Below are 21,560 nucleotides of genomic sequence, written 5' to 3'. Positions count from 1 at the left end.
ATTGAAAGATATAAACGACGAATATGTATATGAACGAAGAAAGGAAAGTCATTTAAAGCAGTGAATTGTTAATATATAGAATAGTTTCTTTTAATATAAGTACAAAATATTCTTCACTTTAACCAAAAGCACAAACAGTTAAATACAAAGTATTCTCTGCTTTAACTTAACCTAACTTAACCTAAGCTAAAATTCCATCAAATATACTCTTTCGTAAACGTATATGGTATCGTAAAATTATGCTTTATTCATTAAACATTTTTGTTAATAACTTTTTAATAAACAACGAGCGAAGGGTGAAACTTAGTGCGGGTTATTCAGGAAGGTGACCTTTGTAATATATGTCAAACTCAAGTCCTTGCTTCGCGTGGACAGCTGAAAATTCGTGCAAAATTATTAAACTTCTTTTGTTAATAACTTTTTAATAAACAACGAGCGACGGCTAAAACCTCTTCAAGATCACTCAGGAGGGTGACCTTGACAACATATGTCAAGGTCAAGGTCATCGGGGCTGGGTCCGTTAAAGTACATAATTACCGATTTCGGCTCTTCGGACGGACATGGCGCACCGTGCGACGCGCAATGTTACACGAAGAGCCGAAATCTGTATACGAGAAGGAGGACGGCACTTCGAACAATTCTTACATTAGTTTATGAGAGTGGATTAGGCCTATTTGGGGAAATCACTATAAAAGAAAACGCTCCATGCTATCTACTGCAAAGTGGTGTGGAAAAGATAGCACCAAAATATTAATTAATATTAATCATATTTTTTCTGATGTACACACAAGTTTTATTTATTAATAATATTAATTAATATTATTAATATTAATAAATAACACTCGTACGTATATCAGAACAAAAATGCGTGACAATACTTGCTCGGCAACTCGCGCGCGTGAATGAGACGCTGAGAAATTATCGTCCACGCGTCGTATCGTCTGCCGCCGCTTGCCGCTGTAATCCGATACTCGCGGCCATCGCGTCGCGCGAGCGGCAAGCCCTGTTATACCCGCCTCGCTCTGGCTCGCGCGTACTGATTCGCTCAGTATCTTTTATTAATAACTCGAAATTTACGTAATAAATTGCAAAATGGTATAGGACTTTTTTATTTAATGTGACCAGATCTACCTGTGGGCGGAAAGTTTAAACCTTTGAGTGAAACACCCCGTATTTTAGGTGAAATAATAGCTCTTGATGCTGAAGCATTCACACTAGTTGAACGAAAAGGCTTTGAAAGATTAATAAAGTATTTGGCAGTATCCTCTACCTTGTAGAACATATTTTTCTGAAACAATTATGCCACAGCTGTATGAAAATTTAAAAACATGTATTCGTGAAAAATTAACTGATGCAACATACATATCATTTTATACCGATATTTGGACTTGTTCAGCAAATAATGAGGCATTCATAAGTCTGACAGCTCACTTCATACGAAGTGATAATATGCAGAGAGAAATATATGTTCTCAACGCAAAACACTTTCTCGGTAGTCATACTGGTGTCAATATTGGTCAGATATTAAGTGGTATAATGGAAGAATGGCATATAAGTTCTAATCAAATTCATCTGATTTTAAGGGATAATGCCTCTAATATGATTATCGAAACTGGTATGTAGTTTTAAAGAATTTACATTAAAAAATATTTTTTTGTAACTGCTACACATTTTATTTAGAATTGTCGATATTACATTAATTGTGTCATATATAATATATCACATAATATTATATGAACAACGACAAGCAGTAACCGCGTATGCTGTGGAAAGAGATATACCAACCCTTACAGCTGTGGAATATGGTAGAAAACGTTATACGTGTTCTCTAACCATTTGAGGAAATTACTAAAATAACAAGTTCTTATTGCGAGACAATTGGATACGTTATTCCGGCAGTTGTTACTCTATATTCATATCTTTCGAAACGACAAAAGTATGCTGGAGTAGTAATGTTAAAAGAAGAGCTTAAGAAAGCAATGGGACAACGATTTTTTGATTCTACAGGTATTGTTGCAATGTAATGTTTATTACTTCAATAAACTTACATTATGTTTTGTTTAAAATAAATAATTCCATTTTTTATTGTTATGTAGGACTCAATATCAAGGAAAAAAAATGTTTTGTACTGGCTACCGTTTTAGATCCAAGATTTAAAACGAAGTTTTTGTCAGACGAAAATAAGGCCAAACAATGGATCATTGATGAATTACTTGAAACGAATAGAGTCACCGAAGATTATGAAAACAATACACAAAGTCATAATGTCAGCCCTCTTCCAAACCAAGATATCATCAGTGAAACACACAACGACATTTGGAAGTGCTTCGATGATATAGTAAAAATTCAAAATCAGATATCGATAATAGCAGTTTTGAGGATTCATCGTTTAAAAGACAACCGAGTGATAGAAGTAAAAAGAAAACTGCAGTTTATAATGCTGAGTTAATGAAATACCTGACGCTACCTCTGTCACCGAGAAATGAGGATCTCTTAACATGGTGGAAAACTCATGTTTTAGAATATCCTAATCTCAAAACTTTGGTTTTGAAATATTTGAGTGCTCCACCTTCTTCCGTGCATTCAGAAAGACTTTTCAGCGCAGGAAAATTCGTTTATTCCGATAATCGAAATAGATTGTCACCGCAAAACGCTGAACTATTATTGTTTATCATGAAAAATTTATTAATAGTAAACTTTGATTACTGAATAATATTGAAATTATACTGCAAACAAGGATTAAGTGATTCGACACCGTCTTCCAAACCAAACTTCCAATAATTATTATTTATTATCACATATATCTTTAAACATTACTACCGGATATCCGGTTTCACGTTATTACCGGATATCCGATATCCGGTATCCGGCAATTTTACTATCCGGCACATCCCTATTTGAAACAATATTAAAATATCAGCGTTCAACAATATTGCAATCAACAGCGTTCATTTGTTATCGACTTCAGTCTTTTTTATTTGTCGCTCCACACTACGTGCCCAGCGTCCGACGTGCGTGCATTCTCAAGAATATTACGGAAAATTATAAGGAGATGTATACTGCTCAAGAGTATACTGATATATTAATTACATACGAAATGGCTGGAGAAAACGTTCGTGCCGCTGTCTGACTTTTCCTAAACTTTGTAATAGTACATTTTAAGGCTGTTATTAAGAAATTCTTCGTTTAAGATAATCGTTATTAACTAAAAGAAGAAAATTAAATTGAATAATCGTTTATTTAAACAGTAGAATTCATGTTTTTCTATGTACATACATACATACATATACACATGCGTATACACGTACACACACACACACACACACAACCACACACACACACACACACACACACACACACGCACACAATATTTCATTGTCGTTAGAAAATTTCATTTTCATTAAATGAAGGCGAGGAACTATCACAGCTCAGAATGGAGGTCCAGCGTTACGCGCCGATCTTGCCTAACCATTGCCACTTGTGATAAACAATTCCCCGCGCCCCTAGCAACCTCGATCGCTAGACAGTCGCATCTCGCCGCGCGCATTCGGCGATAGGCCGGACTAATACAGCGATTTTTAATTATTAATAACTCGTTAACTATTGTGAAAATTGCAAAATGGTACAGGACTTTTCGACTCAGTTCAGTCCGCTCTATCTGCACACGAGCATTGTCCCAAACATTCTGAGACATCCTGTATATATTCTAATTATATATAACTATTATGTATAAAAAATAAATATATGTATAAAAAATAAATTATAAAACAGAATTCCGTGTCTCTTACTTTTATAATCATATTAGTAGCTATGTTCCGATGTACACTGTCACAAATTAATTGACTACGTTCCAACATTCACTAGCAGTACTGAAAATCTATAATCACACCATAGATTTTTAATGCTGCTTGTGAATATTGGAACGTAGTCAATTAACTTTGATTAACTTGTATTTTCTCTTGACCTACATATATATAGCTTGAGCTACATATATATAGATTTTAGTTCTCTGGTAGATGGACATCGTCCAGATGGCAGCACAAGAAAAATATAAGAGTGGTCTCCCCCTAGTGGGGGTTGCGAATAAGGGAAGAGAGAGAAAAGGCTGCCAAAGGATAAGAAGCATGTTCAGTAACCCTCGAGAGCAGAAACCCCAAGGGAGTGACTGCAAAACTAATGCCGGCGCCTCCACTCCTATCCCTAGACAACACGGGATGGAACTTGATAGTGGGTCGCAAAGCCAAACGTGGAGCTGAACAATAGCTTCAAAGGACAGTGCAGGAGGGGGGGGGGGCAAGAACAACGCTCTCGCCCCTAAAAGTGGTTCATAGCCCCTTTCTTAGCCTGCCCCCAAGAAATCGAAGAACAGGCCGAAGACCGCGTTCATTATTTTCAGTTGCCCAGGTAGAGTTTAGTCACAGTGACGCCAATGAGAAAGGTACGGCAGGAGAACTGCTTTAAGGACTTCGACATCGACGACGTGAGGGCTAAACAGTCTCTTACCGGTGGCCTGATCCTCGAAATATCGAGATCTGAAGTGAAAGCAGATGCCTTGGCCAACAGAATGCGAAAGGTCTTCACTGACGCGCTCGTGGGCTCCTCGTTAAGAATGTCGAGAATTCGGTTTCCGAGAATTCGATCTTGGTGTAAAAGGGGGTGGAGGTGGTGGCTGCTGCTAGGAGCTGCAGATTCTCAGAAGTAGACATTTGCATCATCCGCATAACCCCGCATGGCATGGGAGCACTCAGGCTATCGGTGACCGTGGTCAATGAGGTGTCGAGTTTGAGCACGTTGCGGATTGACTGTGGCGAAAGTGACCACTTTAGATTCGAAGCTACTACAGTGCTTCCGCTGCTTAGAGCGCAGGCACATCCGTCAAAAACTGCAGAAGCACTGTGGATCGCAGTGCTTTTTGCCATAAGTGTGGTTCCGCAGAGCATAAAGCAAGCATATGCACTGCCAAACCTAAGTGCCTCGTATGCTTGGACGCGGGGAGGCGGACCGGGACGGGGTGTCTTCCTCGTAAGAGAAGTAAAGAAAGAAGAGGAAAGAGAGAAAGGGCGTGGCCGCCAGAACATCCAGCGAGCCAGTGCTCCCACTTCTGCCCTCGCACTCTCCCTCCCAGGAACATTTGGAACTCCCCATCGTTTCCGCCAGAGTGATCTGCGACTTGATCAACGGCATTCAGGAGATATCCTTGGATATCTGATCATAATTCTTAGATAACGTTAACCTTTTTACAAAAGTCTCAAATATAGCAAAAAAGCCATTTTTTACACATTAAACCTCAATTATTTTATAAATCTAACATGATGATGAAATTTGATTTGCGGCACCCAAAAATCTATAAGAAACACCTTCTCTGGTTTAAAATACATAAATAAATAAATAATCTTTTTGATCGTACACTAGTGTTATTTTTGACAGACGTGATATGTCACATTGGTAAATTTCTATATTAGGGGACTCACCTCCGATTTTGTTCAAACTTTGCACAAAGCTTCCTTTTGGCCTACAATTAGGAGTTATGATATTGTCAAAGCGGGCAAACAACATGACAAGGTCATCTTCAGGGTCAAAATGAAGGAAATGCATAATTACCCTGCAGGGGGACTAGGAACGAATGACATAGGGGGCGGTGTGGGATGGTATTGGCATCGTTTTCAGCTCGCTTCGCGGGAGGGCGTGGTGCAGGGGCTTCGCCCCCCCCCCCCGCCGGAGCCAGTGTAACAAATTTCACACAGATTTTGATCACTTGGTACACGGCACGGATCCCGGCGGGGGGAGGGGCGAAGTCCCTTCCCCCCGCCCTCCCGCGAAGCGGGCTAAAAGACGAGTATATGTGTTCGGGGCTCCAGTTTCGGAAAATATAACCTTACCTAACCTAACCAGGTTAGATTAGGTTAGGTTAAATCCCTTTCCTTCGTTCATATTCGTCGTTTATGTCTTTTAAAATAACTACTATATTTTCGAAACTTCTTTTGTTAATAACTTTTTAATAAACAATGAGCGACGGCTAAAACCTTTTGAAGGTCACTCAGGAGGGTACTGTTGACAACATATGTCAAGGTCAAGGTCATCGGAGCTGACTCCCCTATAATGCATAATTACCTAAAAGATGAACAAGACGAAGAACGACCTTAAATAAAAAATCGGGGTTGGATTGGGTTAGGTTATTTTTAATAGTAGTGGAGCCCTCCCTTAGGGGGGGGGGGCGGAACACACGGTATCCACGCATGTACTTTGTAAGACGAAGGACGACCTTAAATAAAAAAGCATTCTGGATACCGCAAAAATAGTTTTCCTTCATTTTGACCCTGAAGATAACCTTGTCATGTTTGCCCGCTTTGAAAATATCATAACTCCTAATTGTAGGCCAAAAGGAAGCTTTGTGCAAAGTTTGAACAAAATCGGAGGTGAGTCCCCTAATATAGAAATTTACCGTAACATTTATTAAATTAAACTTTCTAGGAATGTTTTAAAAAGTCTGAAATATTTTATGTGTGTGATTTTGTAAAACAAGAAAGCGATACAAATTAAAATTATATAAGTAAAAGATATAAATTAAAAATATATAATAAAATTGTTGGAAATAGCTTCGAATAATTAAAGAAGTACGTATTACCTGACAAATTATCCGACAAATTTTCATTTTAAAACACTGATACAGTCAGAACAAAGACATTAACATGGCGCAACTCGAGACAAGACGCACGAACAACGAAGATAACAAAACGAAGCGAAGTGCACGCTATTAAAAACTATTGTAGAATAAACGATAAAAAATGAACGCCGTCACAATGATCTACCTGGGACTTCAGATTATTGTTGAAAATTACAGCGAAACACATACATGTGAGCACGTTACTAGGGACGAAGGATCGTAGGCGAAACGTAGACTTCAAGAACTAGTTTATTTGAATCTTTACACAAACCGTAAAATCGTAATGAAGATTACAAAATGTTAGAATTAAGGTAACGTAACGTCACGAGGTATAAAGTTATAAAAGATGGCGCGACATAACAAGTCACGGATCGTATGTGTATAGTCCAACAATACACATAAATTTTCAACAAACATTATATTAAAATATATTAAAAATATATAATAATTCGTGTATAGTTTTGCTTTAATTATACATATATTAGTAATAAATAGGGTATTAAAAAAGTGTCGGATTTTCTCAGCACCATTCGACAGAGAATGAAAATATAAGAAAAAATGTGTAATACTACTTTTCGATGCGATGAATAGTTTCGTCGCAATTAATTAATGTAATCAGTCAATCGGCGCGGAGCTACAAGAGTAATCCAGGGGCGGAGCGCGCGAAGTGAAACAGGCTGCGGCAGCTATCGCGCTCATGCTCTCGTAACGATCGGAGAGGAAGTGCTCGCGATTTATTTATTTATTTTAGTCAGCTTGCTTATGATATGAGTAACAAAATAATTTACAGCAGCAGTCATCACGTAAAACATTTGCGTGATTTTGTATCTATTATTATTGCATGAGTCTGGTTCTATCATAATATGATGTCAGATTTTGTTAATTTAATGAAAAATTTATTTTTAATAAACAAGAAGATAAAATAATTATTATCTAGAATAATTATTTTGCAATATTATTGATCATTAGATTGATAACTAGACTGTAACTAAAAAAATCGCTTGCGTAAAAATTATCAAACTGACTCTTATTTTTATTGCAATTGACATTTATTTTCTTATGAAGCATTGTGCGCGTTAATATTAAATGTAAATTTTATTAGAATTTGAGCATGTTTTATGTTACAATAAGAAAACTATACTAATGCAGGTATTCATTTTAAAAACCATTGAGTTAAAGTAATAATAATTATTATTTTGTCTTCCCGCTTATTAAAAATAAATTTTTCATTAAATTAACAAAATCTGACATCATATTATGATAAAACCAGACTCACGCAATGACAATAGATACAGAATCACGCAAATGTTTTACGTGATGACTGCTTCTGTAAATTAGTTTGTTACTCATATCATAAGCAAGCTAAACTAAAATAAATAAATAACTCGCGAGCACTTCCTCTCCGATCGAGAGCATGAGCATCATAGCCGCCGCCGCCTGTTTTACTTCGCGCGTTCCGCCCCTGGCTACTCTTGTAGCTCCGCGCCTATTGACTGATTACAATAATTATTTGCGACGAAACTATTCATCGCATCGAAAAGTAGTATTACACATTTTTTCTTATATTTTCATTCTCTCTTGAATGGTGCTGAGCAAATCCGACACTTTTTTAACACCCTGTATATCAATATAAATGTTTATGATTTATATATTATCTGAAAAATATATACATTTCTAAATAATATCAAAAATGTTTACTCAAAAGATTTAACAAAATCTATGATCTATTTTATATGCGCATATTTTAACACACACAATTACAAAACACATAAACATTTTTGTTTGAATAAAAGAAAAATAGCATAACACAAAATTAATATAAATTAAATATTTAGATCAAATAGAATATGAATAAAATATTTTTAAAAATGTTTTAAAATATTAATGTTTAAAATGATTAAAAATAGTAATTGACAAATAAAGTAAAATAATACTATACAAATTAATGAAAATCAATTACTGTTTACAGAGTTTAATATACCTTTTTATAGAATAAAATTCTTGTTATATCTTTTTATAGAAATATCTCAAATAATTCTAATCTTATTGATATTCTTTTTATTAAATTATATATATTATACATAAATGTTTTAAGAAATAAATAACATGATTAATATTATACCATCTATCAGCATGTTAATGTTCCAAGGTGAGGTAGTAATCAGAAAAACGTTACGTTCGATGGCAATGCCAAAGCTGAACTGTTTTCAACAATTGGACTCTGAGCAATGTATTCTGAATGTATCTTTTGAATACCTATCAGCGATCTGTTCTAAATAGAGAAAAGGTCAGAGCTATAGAATTCTTGATTGCGTCATTTATTTGTGTCAACTCATGTATTACATCTTTTGTAGCACTGTCGTATACCTGCGTTAACTGAAATATGTACTGACAAAACGTTATTAAAGAAGCTCCACCTTGAATAAATTTTCGTGATTGTCTTTCTATAATAAGAGTCTTGAAGTGCATGAAGATAATCGAAGAGTGGTAAAACTGAACTATTTAAATGAACTATTTTTAATTAAACACAACATTTTTAGACGTCCAATGTACGTTACAAAACTTTGTTCTTTAGAGAAAACATAGAAAAAAGTGCCAAGGTATCGAGATACGGTAAAAACAGTTTTATTAAAAGAGATTAAGGGGGGACATACACCTAGAAGGGTCAAAAAATCGATTTTTTTCTATATATATTTTCAAAGTATGATATCTTAAGAATATTTTTGTGCAGTTATAAATCGATCTGGCCAGTAATATAAAAGTTACACGTAAATATATTCGAGTCCGTTCGAGCGCGCTAGGGTCATTTCGGTTTTCACAGGTGTAAAACGAAAGATCCCTCTGGTTAGGGTTCTTTCCCCTCCCTTTTCTATTTATTATATACCAATACCAAGCATCAGATTTGCTTGGAAAACATAAACAGTCGGTTCCACAGCAGTTCTTGTCCGGACGAGCAATCGAAAGAATCGAATAGTACAGCAAAATAATACGACAGAAATGGATCGCAGGAAATGATCTAGAGATCTCGGAACATCTGAAAATATTCGAAAATCAAGAGCAAAGAAACCTCCACTGCCTAGGAATCGGCATTCAAATGGAACAGGAAGAGAAGAGCTATAGCACGTCTGCGCTAAGCAGTACGAGAGAGGAGAGAATACGTCGTCGCCAAGAATAGAGGGACTTTCTAGAAACATCTACTTCGGCAGAGGGTTTACTATATAGTCCTGGAGTAGATGATTCAGTGTAAATATAAAATTTGTCATCTTTTCGTTGTGTAAACCTAACATAAAATTTTAAACGCGTTTTTCTCAAAACGAGGTTTTTAAAACGCGTGACCACTATATCTTGAAAATGGTTCGACCGATCGGCTTGCAGTTTTACACACTTTTTCTAGATACTAAATACTAGTCTTTACCATATGATTTTTTTTTCCGATGCTTAGTTTATTTTCTGTAGCCAAAAATGTGCGACATTTTTGGTCATAAAATCGTTATGTCAACTTTGACCGGCTGCCATTTTGTCCAAACACAATATTTCGAAAAACGGCTACGTTAAAGACTAGATTTATGTTTTAACTTTATAACCCTTAAGGTGATTTTGCTTTCAGATGATTCCTGTGGGAGCCACAGTGGTCACCGCAAACGCCGTTTTTAAAATTAGGAGTTAGGAGCTGTAGCATAGCGCCGCCATTTTGAATTTTTGAACAATCAAACACAAATTTTTTAATAGAGAAAACTGTGATCTTTACACAGAAACAAACCCGATCTCTCTATCTCTTTCCGCTTTTCCGGAAAAAATTCGCAAAGTTTAGTCTTTTTTTTACCCTTCTAGGTGTATGTCCTCCCTTAAGCAAAGATGCCAAGTACACACGCTCATCATTTCAATAAAAGAAAAGTAAATGTTACAATTTAGAGACGACTTCACTGATTTCATTGACCTTGACATAAGGAAATGGTTCTGAATAACTTGCAAACAGTTTTAGCTGCTGCTTGTTGTTTATTACAAAAATTATGATTAACAATAAATGGTAAGATCGCTTCTGATCTTAATATTTAATAGAAAAAATTTTAAATAAAAGCTGTAATTCTAATTAAAGTAACATGTAACGTTAAGTATAAAAAAATTAAAAAGTATAACAATTGTAACTAAAGTATAACGTAATTACATTTTATTTTAATATTTGTGTATCTAAATCATTTTGTACAAAAATAATATATTAGAAAAAACTAACTATTTATAACTATATAAATAATATTAAATATATTATTTAATATTATTTTTGTATTTACCCAGTGTACATATATTTTAATTTAAAAAATCACAGAAGAAAAATGTAATATTATTAGCAGGGTGGTTAGCTTGTTATAAGAATGCAGATCGTGGTTAAATACTGCATGCGTTTTATTCATACGATACACGCAATAATCTCCTTGCACTTACAAAATCAATATCACTATAATTATGACTGGAAACGCAACAAACTCTCTTTTGATCACCTATAAAAAAGCAGGAATACAAAATGCGCACGGGGAAGAGAAAAAGGCACACGCATGCGCGCAAACATAACCAAAAACTAACTATATAACGCCCTTTTATGCGCCAAATACAAAAAGAATGTTGTTGCATTCTAACAAATATCAGTAAATATAAAAAAGTAGGTTATCTTAATCTTATTAAAACTTGTTTTCTTAGAAAAAATATGGTAAATTTGACAATAACGGAGACCGCCCCGATGACCTTGGCCGTGACATATATTATAGAGGTCACCCTCCTGAGTGACCTTCAAAAGAGTTTAGCCGTCGCTCGTTGTTTATTAAAAAGTTATTAACAAAAGAAGTGTAATGATTTCGCATGCGTTTTCGACTGTAGAATTGTACCAATGACTCGATAATCTTAGCGTGGAGCGGGCAATGCAGGGCGAAGCCCGTCCACCTACACTCCCGCCCAAAAAAAAATAGAAACGAACTGCAGGGGGACTACCCTACCCGCGGTGGATACCAGCGTGGAAAGTATTTCCGCCTTGAAGGCAGGGGGCGGTGTGGGGTGGACTTACCTTCGCGTGGAAAGTAGTTCCGTATAATGGAATGTAATTTTGTAGTAAATCAAATAGGAAGAAACTTACAGAAATGTACAGAGAAAACAGAAAAATTTATTTTAATGGATATTCTTTACTCATTATTTTAAAAAAACCATCGATACGTTCGTCAAACTTATACGTTGTTTTAAACACAAATTCGGCAACGTACACTTGATAATAATACGTACGTATACCATAGCGTGGTATTACCGATCTCATTTCATGCCACAACCGTTCTATAGTCTGTATATGAGGACCTGTGGTAGGATCAACAAAATTTTGGGTAAATATGCATAAAAGGTCAAACCTCACCGATGACCTTGACCTTGACATATGTTATAGAGATCACTTCCCTCAGTAACGTTCTACAAGTTTTAGCCATGGATCGTTGTTTATTAAACAGTTAAAGAGTATATTTGATGGAATTTTAGCTTTAAATCAGAAATAGGGTTTGGGTTAGGTTATATTTTCCGAAACTGGAGCCCCGGACACATACGCTCGTTTTCAGCCCGCTTCACGGGAGGGCGGGGAGAAGGGGCTTCGCCCCTCCCCCCGCCGGAGCCAGTGTTACAAATATCACACAGATTTTGATCACTTGGTACACGGCACGGATCCTACCACAGGTAGGATCAACAAAATTTAAATTATATTATGATGTTCATGATTTTCCAATATAATATCCACGATTTTCACGAGTTGTGTAATACTGCACAAAATACCCACAAATACGAATTTCTATGTTTAAACAAGATAACGACCACGTTGAACATGTCCGTTTAGGCTGAAAACAGCTTAATTAGTGTTTTATGTACTAAGAAATTGTTTCTGATAATTTACAATAAAATCCAGAGAGGGCCGAAATCGTGGCTTATCGGGCCTCCTCCTTTAATCTAAAAAATACTTATTGGATAACGGTAACATAAATTCAATGTTATATAAATGCATTTGTGTGTTAATATGAATTTATGATATACACTGTGTGACATTGTATATATTTTTTCGAATTATTTACTATTATAATACCAAATTATTATTTACCAAATATTATAATTGTTATGATTATCTCTCTCTGATCCAGAGAGTATGCTCGCAACAATAGAAACAACTCAATAACACCGTAACTTCACTTGTAACAACAGTTTATTATCAACACAAAGAGTATCTGTACCGATAAATTATACAACGTATTATAAACCGAACGCAAAAAGAAACTTCATTGATACCGCAATTGTGCGAACAAAAAGGAAACGGGGCGCAAGACAAAAGGGGCATGAAACATACAAAAAGAAAAAACTCCCGCGCCATCACATAGTTCATGCGCGCAGGTACAGAGTGCGCTCGCAACGCGCATAAAGAAAAATGCTTGCAACAAAAAAATAAACACGCAGAATTTGATTTTTAACAATAATATTATACCAGACAATTTTAAAACAATAAACTATCTTCTAGAAAAAATAGGCTATTTTCGTGAATGTTTTGCGTGAGACATAATACATGTGATTTTATTTTGAAATTTTATTTTGTTCTTTTTGAGGTACATATCTTACAAGGGAGTGGTACGTATTGACACACAAGAATCTCTTTGAAACCGGTATCAACGTATAGAGGACTGTCTCAAGGGCATTGATACCAATTCGTTACCATCGGTTAGTCCTGGTACCCGAGAAATGGGCCCATTTCGTTTGTGGTAAAAGCCGCCTAGTGGTGAGTTTGAGAACTAACCACAAACAGCGGCAAACGGAAAAACAAGTCTTATCTCGCTAGAGACGCTCTGTTCTGACCACTGAACATCCTCTATAATACTTATAGGGTCTCATTCACGCATTGCTACTGAACCAAACCAAAGTGGGAGCGAGTTTCGTTAGAAGACAGAGCTCCCAGACACGCGAGGTAAACCATAGTTTGACTTGAGTGATTTTTAGTTCAAAGTGTCCACCAATAATTCTTCATTTCTATTTCTCCTTCAACTTCTTTCTCTTTTTCTTTGGCGCATTCTTTTCCTGCGCTCATCGAGATTATTTACATACGGACGATTTTCTAAATCTCCAAACTAACTGATTTGATCTTGGTTTCCGACCAACTAGAGCGCTTCGACAACGTGCATCTGCTCCCAGATTGCCTGTTGTCTTAAACTACAACTTGTTCCACTACGGTAAGCTGTATCATCTCACTTCGAATAGCACACCTGCGCTATTCAATCTTTTTCTTTTAGAAATTGTTCTCGACCTGCCTTAAAAATGGCCTCAAGTGAATCTCGACCCTTTGATATCTCCAAGGTGGTTACAGTCATCTGTCGCCTGAGTGGGATATCCGAGGGAATCGACTTCATGATCAGAGATGCGTCTTGCAAGATCAACACCGTTGAACTTGCGATGGGCAAAGATCTGTATTATCGGCTTGCCGAGGGAGAAATCTTCGTCGAAGAGGAGACTCTGGACTTCGTCGAGACTGACAAAGCTGTCGACGAGTTTATGTCCGAACCCGACGACGATGATTTCGAAGATGAAGGCCGCGGCTCTTCCTCGGATCAAGGCGAACAAATGATCGTCGATGATCGAGACTACGAGGAAGAAACGACTCCTAAAAGACGCCGAACCTTTGACGACGTTCCGCGTGAAAGTTGGAAACTCGCCTTCCAATATTGTACGAGGCAGGATGATCCGGCTAAAGAAGCCGAAATATCTGAAGCGAAGCTGCAAATGAAAGGCAAAAGAACTCCAGCGGACGTCATGGCCAAGCGCGGAAAGTTCGTCGGCGAAAGATGCCAGAATCTTCGTCGATGGACCAAGAGCATCATCAAAGGCGGAGTAGGATCGGCTCAACTCGTGAACCGACACGTTCTGGAGCTCTTCATCGAGAAGCGGCGCAAGAATGCGATCATCCATGACATCACACTCCGCAAGTGGGCCCTCGAAGCCAAGAATCAAATCAACCAAACGATGCGATTCAAGGCGTCGCAGAGTTGGGCCACCAAGTTCAAGGCGAGAAACCACATTGTCTCTCGCAGTATCACCCACAAAGTCGGCCCAGACTACTATGTGAAGCAACAAGACAAGAGAGTGGCGGCTGATGAATTCGTTGCCCAAGTGAGGCAAACCATTCAGACGAATGGTTATCAGCCTCACGAAGTCATCAACTTCGACCAATCTCTTTTCCAAAAAGAGATAAAGAGCGGTCGGACGCTGAACAAACAAGGCGAAAAGAAGATCTTCGGTGCTGTGGACTTGATAAACGCAAGTACGCATTCATACATGGTTATGCCCTACATCGATGCTTCAGGTGGTCTTTGCCCAAGACTTTATCTAAAAACACCGGAAGCGAGCGGTACATTTCCAGCTGTACGACGTCCTAACATTCCAAGTAATATCAGCGCACACGCTGGAACATCAGCGATGATGACCACCAGCGACCTGGAAACCTTCCTGGAGATACTCATCACCGACTTCATCTCCCGCAAGTACACCAAGGCGCTCTTCATTGCAGACAGTTGGAGTTCCAACAAGAATGACAAATTGTGGAACAGTCTTGTCAAGAAATACCGAAACGAGATCCAGCTGCAGAAGATGATCGTTCCACCTGGCACAACTGGAATGGTCCAACCTTGTGACGTTTTCTTCTTCCGCCAATGGAAGTCGTTCACACGTCACATCTCGGATGCGGTGGAAGTCAACTCAAAGATCCATCTACGCGATCACTTCTTGGCGCTGCAAGCCTTCGTCCATTAACAATTTTCGGCGCCCGTCTTCCGCAACATAATCAGGTATGCCTTCCATAAGACAGGCTTCATCGATGTCAGATCGGAAGATCACTTCGAGACACCATCCAGGGTGTGCTTCGCTCTTGAAGCCAAAAGATGCTCGCATCAAGGCTGTGTCTCTTCATCCAATGTGAAGTGCTCTCACTGCTCGCGCTTCTTTTGCTGGGATTATTCGTTCCTACAGACACTTCACACTAACTGCACACAAAAGTAATAATCTGATCTCTAATTCTTGCGGCCTTGGACTCGTCCTAACGCGGTTTGTCTAATTGGGGCTTGTCCTTCCTTTCGGTGTGTTCGTTCGTAATTCCTTCTTCTCCCCTTTAAATTCCTGATTCCCGAGCTACCTGATTTGCTGATTATAAATAAAAAATAAACTACTATTCCCTTTATGTACTCTTTGCTTTGTTGGAAAGATTCAATTCAAGGAGATGATGATTCCGAGGCGAGTTGTAGTTCACCTTTCGTGAGTGTCTATGTGCACTGACTGTTCGCACGAATCTCACTCCCACTTTGGTTTGGTTCAGTAACAGTGCGTAGAGGAGACCCTATAAGTATTATAGAGGCTGTTCAGTGGTTAGAACAGAGCGTCTCTAGCGAAATAAGACTTGTTTTTCCGTTTGCCGCTGTTTGTGGTTAGTTCTCAAACTCATCACTAGGCGGCTTTTACCACAAACGAAATGGGTCCATTTCTCGGGTACCAGAACTAACCGATGGTAACGAATTGGTATCAATGCTTGAGACAGTCCTCTATACGTTGATACCGGTTTCAAAGAGATTCTTGTGTGTCAATACGTACCACTCCCTTGTTAGACGTGTTTTTAAAAACGAATCATTTAAAAATATCCATATTTGCCTCTGCACTGTACGGTACCGTGTAAAAGTCGCATAAAAATTGGGGATGTGCAGCCGCTCTGTCTGAACGGGATCTCCGAAATTAAAAATTTTTGTGTCATTTTAGCTATTTTCAAAACAAAATTACAAAAAAGATAAGATAGAGAGAATTCCGTGACAAAGATACTCCTGATGGTTTGCTAGACCAGGAGGAGACGACGAGTGAATAAAATTTTCTTGGCTCCGCTCGGGATCGAACTCGGGACTTTCGGTATAGCAGACCAGTGCGCTACGTTACGCTCGCGCTCTGATAAGAATATTATTAGGGGTGTGATTTAGTTTTGAGGGTTTGTTTTGCTCAAAAACGCATGTATTTAAATATGATAATGAATGAATACCTTAATCAAACTATTTTCCTTCGTTTTCTATAACTTTTTCCCATCTTTCTGGCAAGAGATGGATTCCACCACGATAAAATGACTCTTCTTTTGAGTTGATCCATTCGTCGACGAATTTTCTCACTTCTTCGAAATTATGAAAGTGTGTATCCTCTAAAGCGTGTTGCATCGACCGGAACAAATAATAATCGCATGGAGCAATGTCCGGAGAATACGCGGGGTGCGGTAAGACTTCCCATTCAAGCTCTAATAGTGTTTGTTTCACTGATAACGCAACGTGAGATCGAGCGTTGTCACGAAGAAGAATCACTTTTCGTCGTTTACTCGCAATTGGTGGTCGTTTTTGGTCCAATGCTTGCTTCAACTTGTACAATTGGTGTCGATAACGATCAGCCGTGACAGTCTCATGCGGATTTAACAGCTCATAGTACACTATCCCACCAAATACAGAGTATTACTTTTGAACCGTGAATATTGCGTCTCGGAGTGGATGTTGATGGTTCGCCTGGATCCACCCATGATTTTCTGCGTTTCGGATTATCAAAATAGATCCACTTTTCATCCCCAGTAACAATCCGAGACAAAAGACTTCTTTTTTTGCCTGGCGATCAACGAAATGCAAATGTTCAACCGGTTCGCAATGGCACTTTCCGATAATTGATGTCGAACCCATTTCCCTTCCTTCTGAATTTTTCCCATTTCATGTAAATGTTTGGTAACTGTTGTACGATCAACATTTAATGCTCTGGCAAGTTCTGAAGTGGATTGTGTTGGATTTTCGTCCAATAATGCTTGCAAATCTGCATTTTCAAGCTTGCTTGGTTGTCCCGAGCGTTCTTTGTCCTTCACATCAGTATCACCACTTTTAAAGCGTCTAAACCAGTATTCACACGTCTTAATTGATGGGGCAGAATCACCATAAGTTTCCACAAGATTTCTATAACCGTCAGCCGCAGTTTTCTTTTGATTAAAAAACAAAAGCAACGCATGTCGAAAATGCTGTTTCGGAAGTTGCATTTTTACGATGATATAAACACGACTGTTATTGCATCTATTGCTATAATGCTACTAAATGTCATGGATAATGTCAACACTGTAAGAAACAACAGTTATCGGAAACAGCTATTGGAACAAACTGACACTACAGCCATCTGTTGCAAAACCCTCAAAACTAAATCACACTCCTAATAATAAAATATAATTTTGTTACACCTTATCCATAATCGAAATAATATGTTGATATCACAACTTTTTGTTTTAACCCATTAACGCCCAACAAGCTTGAATTCTTTGCTCATTTTCCAGCCTCATTCTCGGAAAGAATCACGAAGCATATTTTTACCAACACATTGATTCTTACTATTTCTTTATTTTTCTAATTTGAAGATTGAGAAAAATAAAAAAATTAAAACTAAAAAAAACAAAAAAAAAGTAAAGAATCTATAAAACGTCCACCTTCACGTGGTTAGAGTTGGGCAACGTTAAACATTAACGGCTAACGGACGAAACCTCTTGGCGTATCACATCGAAGTATGAACACTTTTTTCTTTGCTATTTCTCGTCAATTTACAGCTTCATCGAAAATATATTGGGAAAATTAGAGCATATTTCCGACGTAATTTTCTCTGTAGAATAAGATTTTGGCATAAAAGTTTAGAAAAAATACAATTTTGCAGTAAATTATTTAAATACTTTTTTTAAACAAACTGATTTTGCAAATCTAACTTGATATTCGTAATCGCAATGTCAAAAACACCTAAAATAGTATGAATTCTACCGGATTAAAGTCCCAGAAGCGAGTAATAACAGAAAACCTGATTATTTTTTAAATACACTCGTCGACATTATCGCAACACGTAAATTCATATAAATTTTCGCATATTTTAAATAAGCGTAACTCCGCGAAAATTTGTCGTATTGAAAAGTTTTTTTTTGCATTCTCAAGGGTAAAGTCTATACTTTAAGGACCATTCGTCATAATTTGGATTTATCCTCCCTTCTTTCCGTCATCTTTTCAAAAGTAAAGACGTGTTACGGCTTCAAAAAATTGCATGATTTGACGAACTCCATGGGGTGGCATGATTTTTTTTCGCAACTTCATGGTAAACATCGTAAAGTTTGGACTTTTTCCTACAAATTAAAAAAAAAAGAAAAGATTTCTACGAATTTTTTGCGAAGTTATGGTTTGTTAAATTTACCTATGCATTTTTATTTTATGCATTACCGCTAGCATTAGCATTACCCGATGCGCACCACGGGGAGGTTGCTGGTCGGATTTTGCGCATCGTGTGTGTGTGTGTGTGTGTGTGTGTGTGGTGGTGCGTGCGTGCGTGCGTGCGTGCGTGCGTGCGTGCGTGCGTGCGTGCGTGCGTGCGTGCGTGTGTGCGTGCGTGCGTGTTTTGGGGAGAAAGATGATCATTATTTAAAACTACGTATTCCCGCCTCGTCTTCGGATGATTTCTTGCAGACGTTCACGCATATTGATACAAGCTCGAATTGTGGCCTGAGGAATTTCATGCCATATTTGGTTTAATGCTGCTTCCAGTTGCTGGAGATTGGTTGGCGATCTCTCCACAGCTCGTAGTCTTCTTCCCAGTATATCCCTCACATGTTCAATGGGATTCAAATCTGGACTCAGGTGGATGTGGTAGCACTTCAATGTTATTTTCTTCGAGGAAAGTACGAGTAATACTGACAGTATGTGGGCGAGCGTTGTCCTGCATTAAAATGAAATTGCGTCCCATTTGACGACGCATTGGAATTACGTGTAAACGCAAAATTTCTTCCACATAGCGTACCGCTGTCATTCCAGGAGGCGGTACAATGACAAGATTTGTGCGTCTATGCGTTGAAATTCCACCCCATATCATGATGGAACCACCACCACACGCTCGGACAGGCTCGACGCACTTTTGTGCGAAACGATGTCCACGACGACGCCAAACACGGACTCTTCCATCAGAATTGAATAAACAAAATCGTGATTCGTCGGTGAACAATACATTATTCCACTGTCTTGCAGTCCAGTTCTAATGAGTCCGTGCATATTGCAAACGAGCACGTTGATGAGAGACAGACAGCATTGGTACTCGAGCTCGCCAATGTAAGCCTCTTTCGTGCAAACGCCTCCTAATTGTTTGATCGCTGATTTGTCTGTGCAGAACTGCACGTGCGATTTGTCGTGCAATCGTTCATGGATTTCGCATTACCTCATTGACAATGAGGCGATCTTCTCGAGCTGACGTTATTCGTCTTCGACCTTGTCCTCTCCTCCGATGAAAACTGCCTGTCTGTTGATAACGAACCCAAACTCGAGAGATGGAAGATCGATGGACACGCATTCTCCTTGCAACTTGACTCTGATTCAATCCTTCTTCCAAAAGAGCAATGATTTGTGCACACTGGATTTCATTGAAACGAGGCATTGTTACGATTTTGTCGTTACAATACTGTGAAGTTATGTACGTACTGAAGTAAGTTACGTCTGTGAACAACACAGTACGTAACTTACTTCAGTACGTACATAACTTCACACGTCTGTGAACAACACAGTACGTAGACTTTACCCTTGAGAATGCAAAAAAAAACTTTTCAATACGACAAATTTTCGCGGAGTTACGCTTATTTGAAATATGCGAAAATTTATATGAATTTACGTGTTGCGATAAATTTGTTGACGAGTGTATTTTGACAGCCATCTTGGATCTGCCATCTTTGAAGTTACAAATACGTTGAAACATAATCTATGGTAATGAGCTCAACAATTGGTAACGTTTCAAGTGTCAGAAACCTCGATATTTTGAACTTTATTAGATTATTTACAATAAATCAGTATTTTTCGAAAATTTCCTCATATAAACATCATTTTAGGACAAACACGCGATTTTTCGAAAACAAAAAAAATTCATCGTTACAGTTCAACTATTTTATGCACCGATAATTGAATTTAGAAGTGGATTCTCACCCTTTTTCCGTACAAGAAAAAACATTTAGAAAAAGTCTTCAATTTTTTGGTGTTTTTTTATTTTTAATACGCCATATTTGTTTCTGAGGCACGGAGGCTCAATTTTGACCTCGAAATTCGAAAGAGCACACCCAAAAATAGTAAGAATCATTGTTTTGATAAAAATATGCTTCGTGATTCTTTCTGAGAATGAGGCTGGAAAATGAGCAAAGAATTCGAGCTTGTTGGGCGTTAATGGGTTAAACGATGTTATATTAAACTTTTTTCATAAAACCAATTAACGCATACACTGGGCATCTTTTTTGTACCTTTGTTTGAAAAGGTAAGTTTTGTACACATATCACAACTTTTTTAGTATATACAGGGTGTCTCGCGTAAGTTATCCAATCGTCCTCCTGCAGGTAAATCTCGTTAAGGGGTAGCACCACTGTGATGGTTGAAAAATTTTGAATTTTTTGCATTTTCGTAATGCTTAAGGTCTTAAAAATATGTTCCTAAAATATTATGTTGAAATTAGCAATGGAACTATAGTATTGGGTCATTAAGTATGAAACTTTACAAATAGAACATAAACTTTTGCATTTTTTGGCACATGGACATGATTTATTTTCAATCGAAGTATGCGCCCATGTTATCTACACACTTCTGCCATTTTAGTAGTAGTTGGTCTATGCCTCTACTATAGAAGCCAGGAGTACGGGAATCGATGAAGTCGCGGAAGGCTGTTTCGACTATCTGTTGAGAATTGAAGAATTTTCCCACCAACAAGTTGTTCAAATTCCGGAAGAAGTGATAGTCGGTAGGTGATAGATCTGGTGAATATGGTGGATGACGGAGAGTTTCCAATTCCAACTCCTGTAGCTTTG

General features: G+C 37.8%; 1 protein-coding gene and 1 long non-coding RNA gene across 8 annotated transcripts in view; one reads left to right on the top strand and one right to left on the bottom strand.

Moving 5' to 3' along the window:
• The window catches only part of LOC105276776 (ammonium transporter Rh type B), a 352,615-nt gene that overhangs the window by 246,258 nt on the left and 84,797 nt on the right, over positions 1 to 21,560 (bottom strand). For 2 of the 7 annotated variants that reach the window (XM_026970177.1, XM_026970182.1), the window contains exon 1: positions 8,787 to 8,881. The exons of 4 other annotated variants lie outside the window; for them this stretch is intronic. Coding sequence is in view for 1 of the 3 variants with exons in the window: in XM_026970181.1 (XP_026825982.1) it covers positions 8,787 to 8,799 (13 nt within the window). In the remaining 2 variants the exon portion in view is untranslated. Of the gene's footprint in view, positions 1 to 8,786; positions 8,882 to 21,560 lie in introns of those variants that run through there. One more of the 7 variants, XM_026970181.1, reaches the window with a different exon arrangement.
• Positions 9,112 to 10,392, top strand: LOC105276775. The gene is made up of 2 exons (XR_893456.3): positions 9,112 to 9,907; positions 10,272 to 10,392. It is a non-coding gene; the product is annotated as an uncharacterized LOC105276775 (long non-coding RNA).

The sequence above is a fragment of the Ooceraea biroi genome, chromosome 6 (assembly GCF_003672135.1).
Source record: "Ooceraea biroi isolate clonal line C1 chromosome 6, Obir_v5.4, whole genome shotgun sequence".
NCBI lineage: Eukaryota > Metazoa > Arthropoda > Insecta > Hymenoptera > Formicidae > Ooceraea > Ooceraea biroi.
This window is presented reverse-complemented; position numbering and strand designations above follow the sequence as displayed.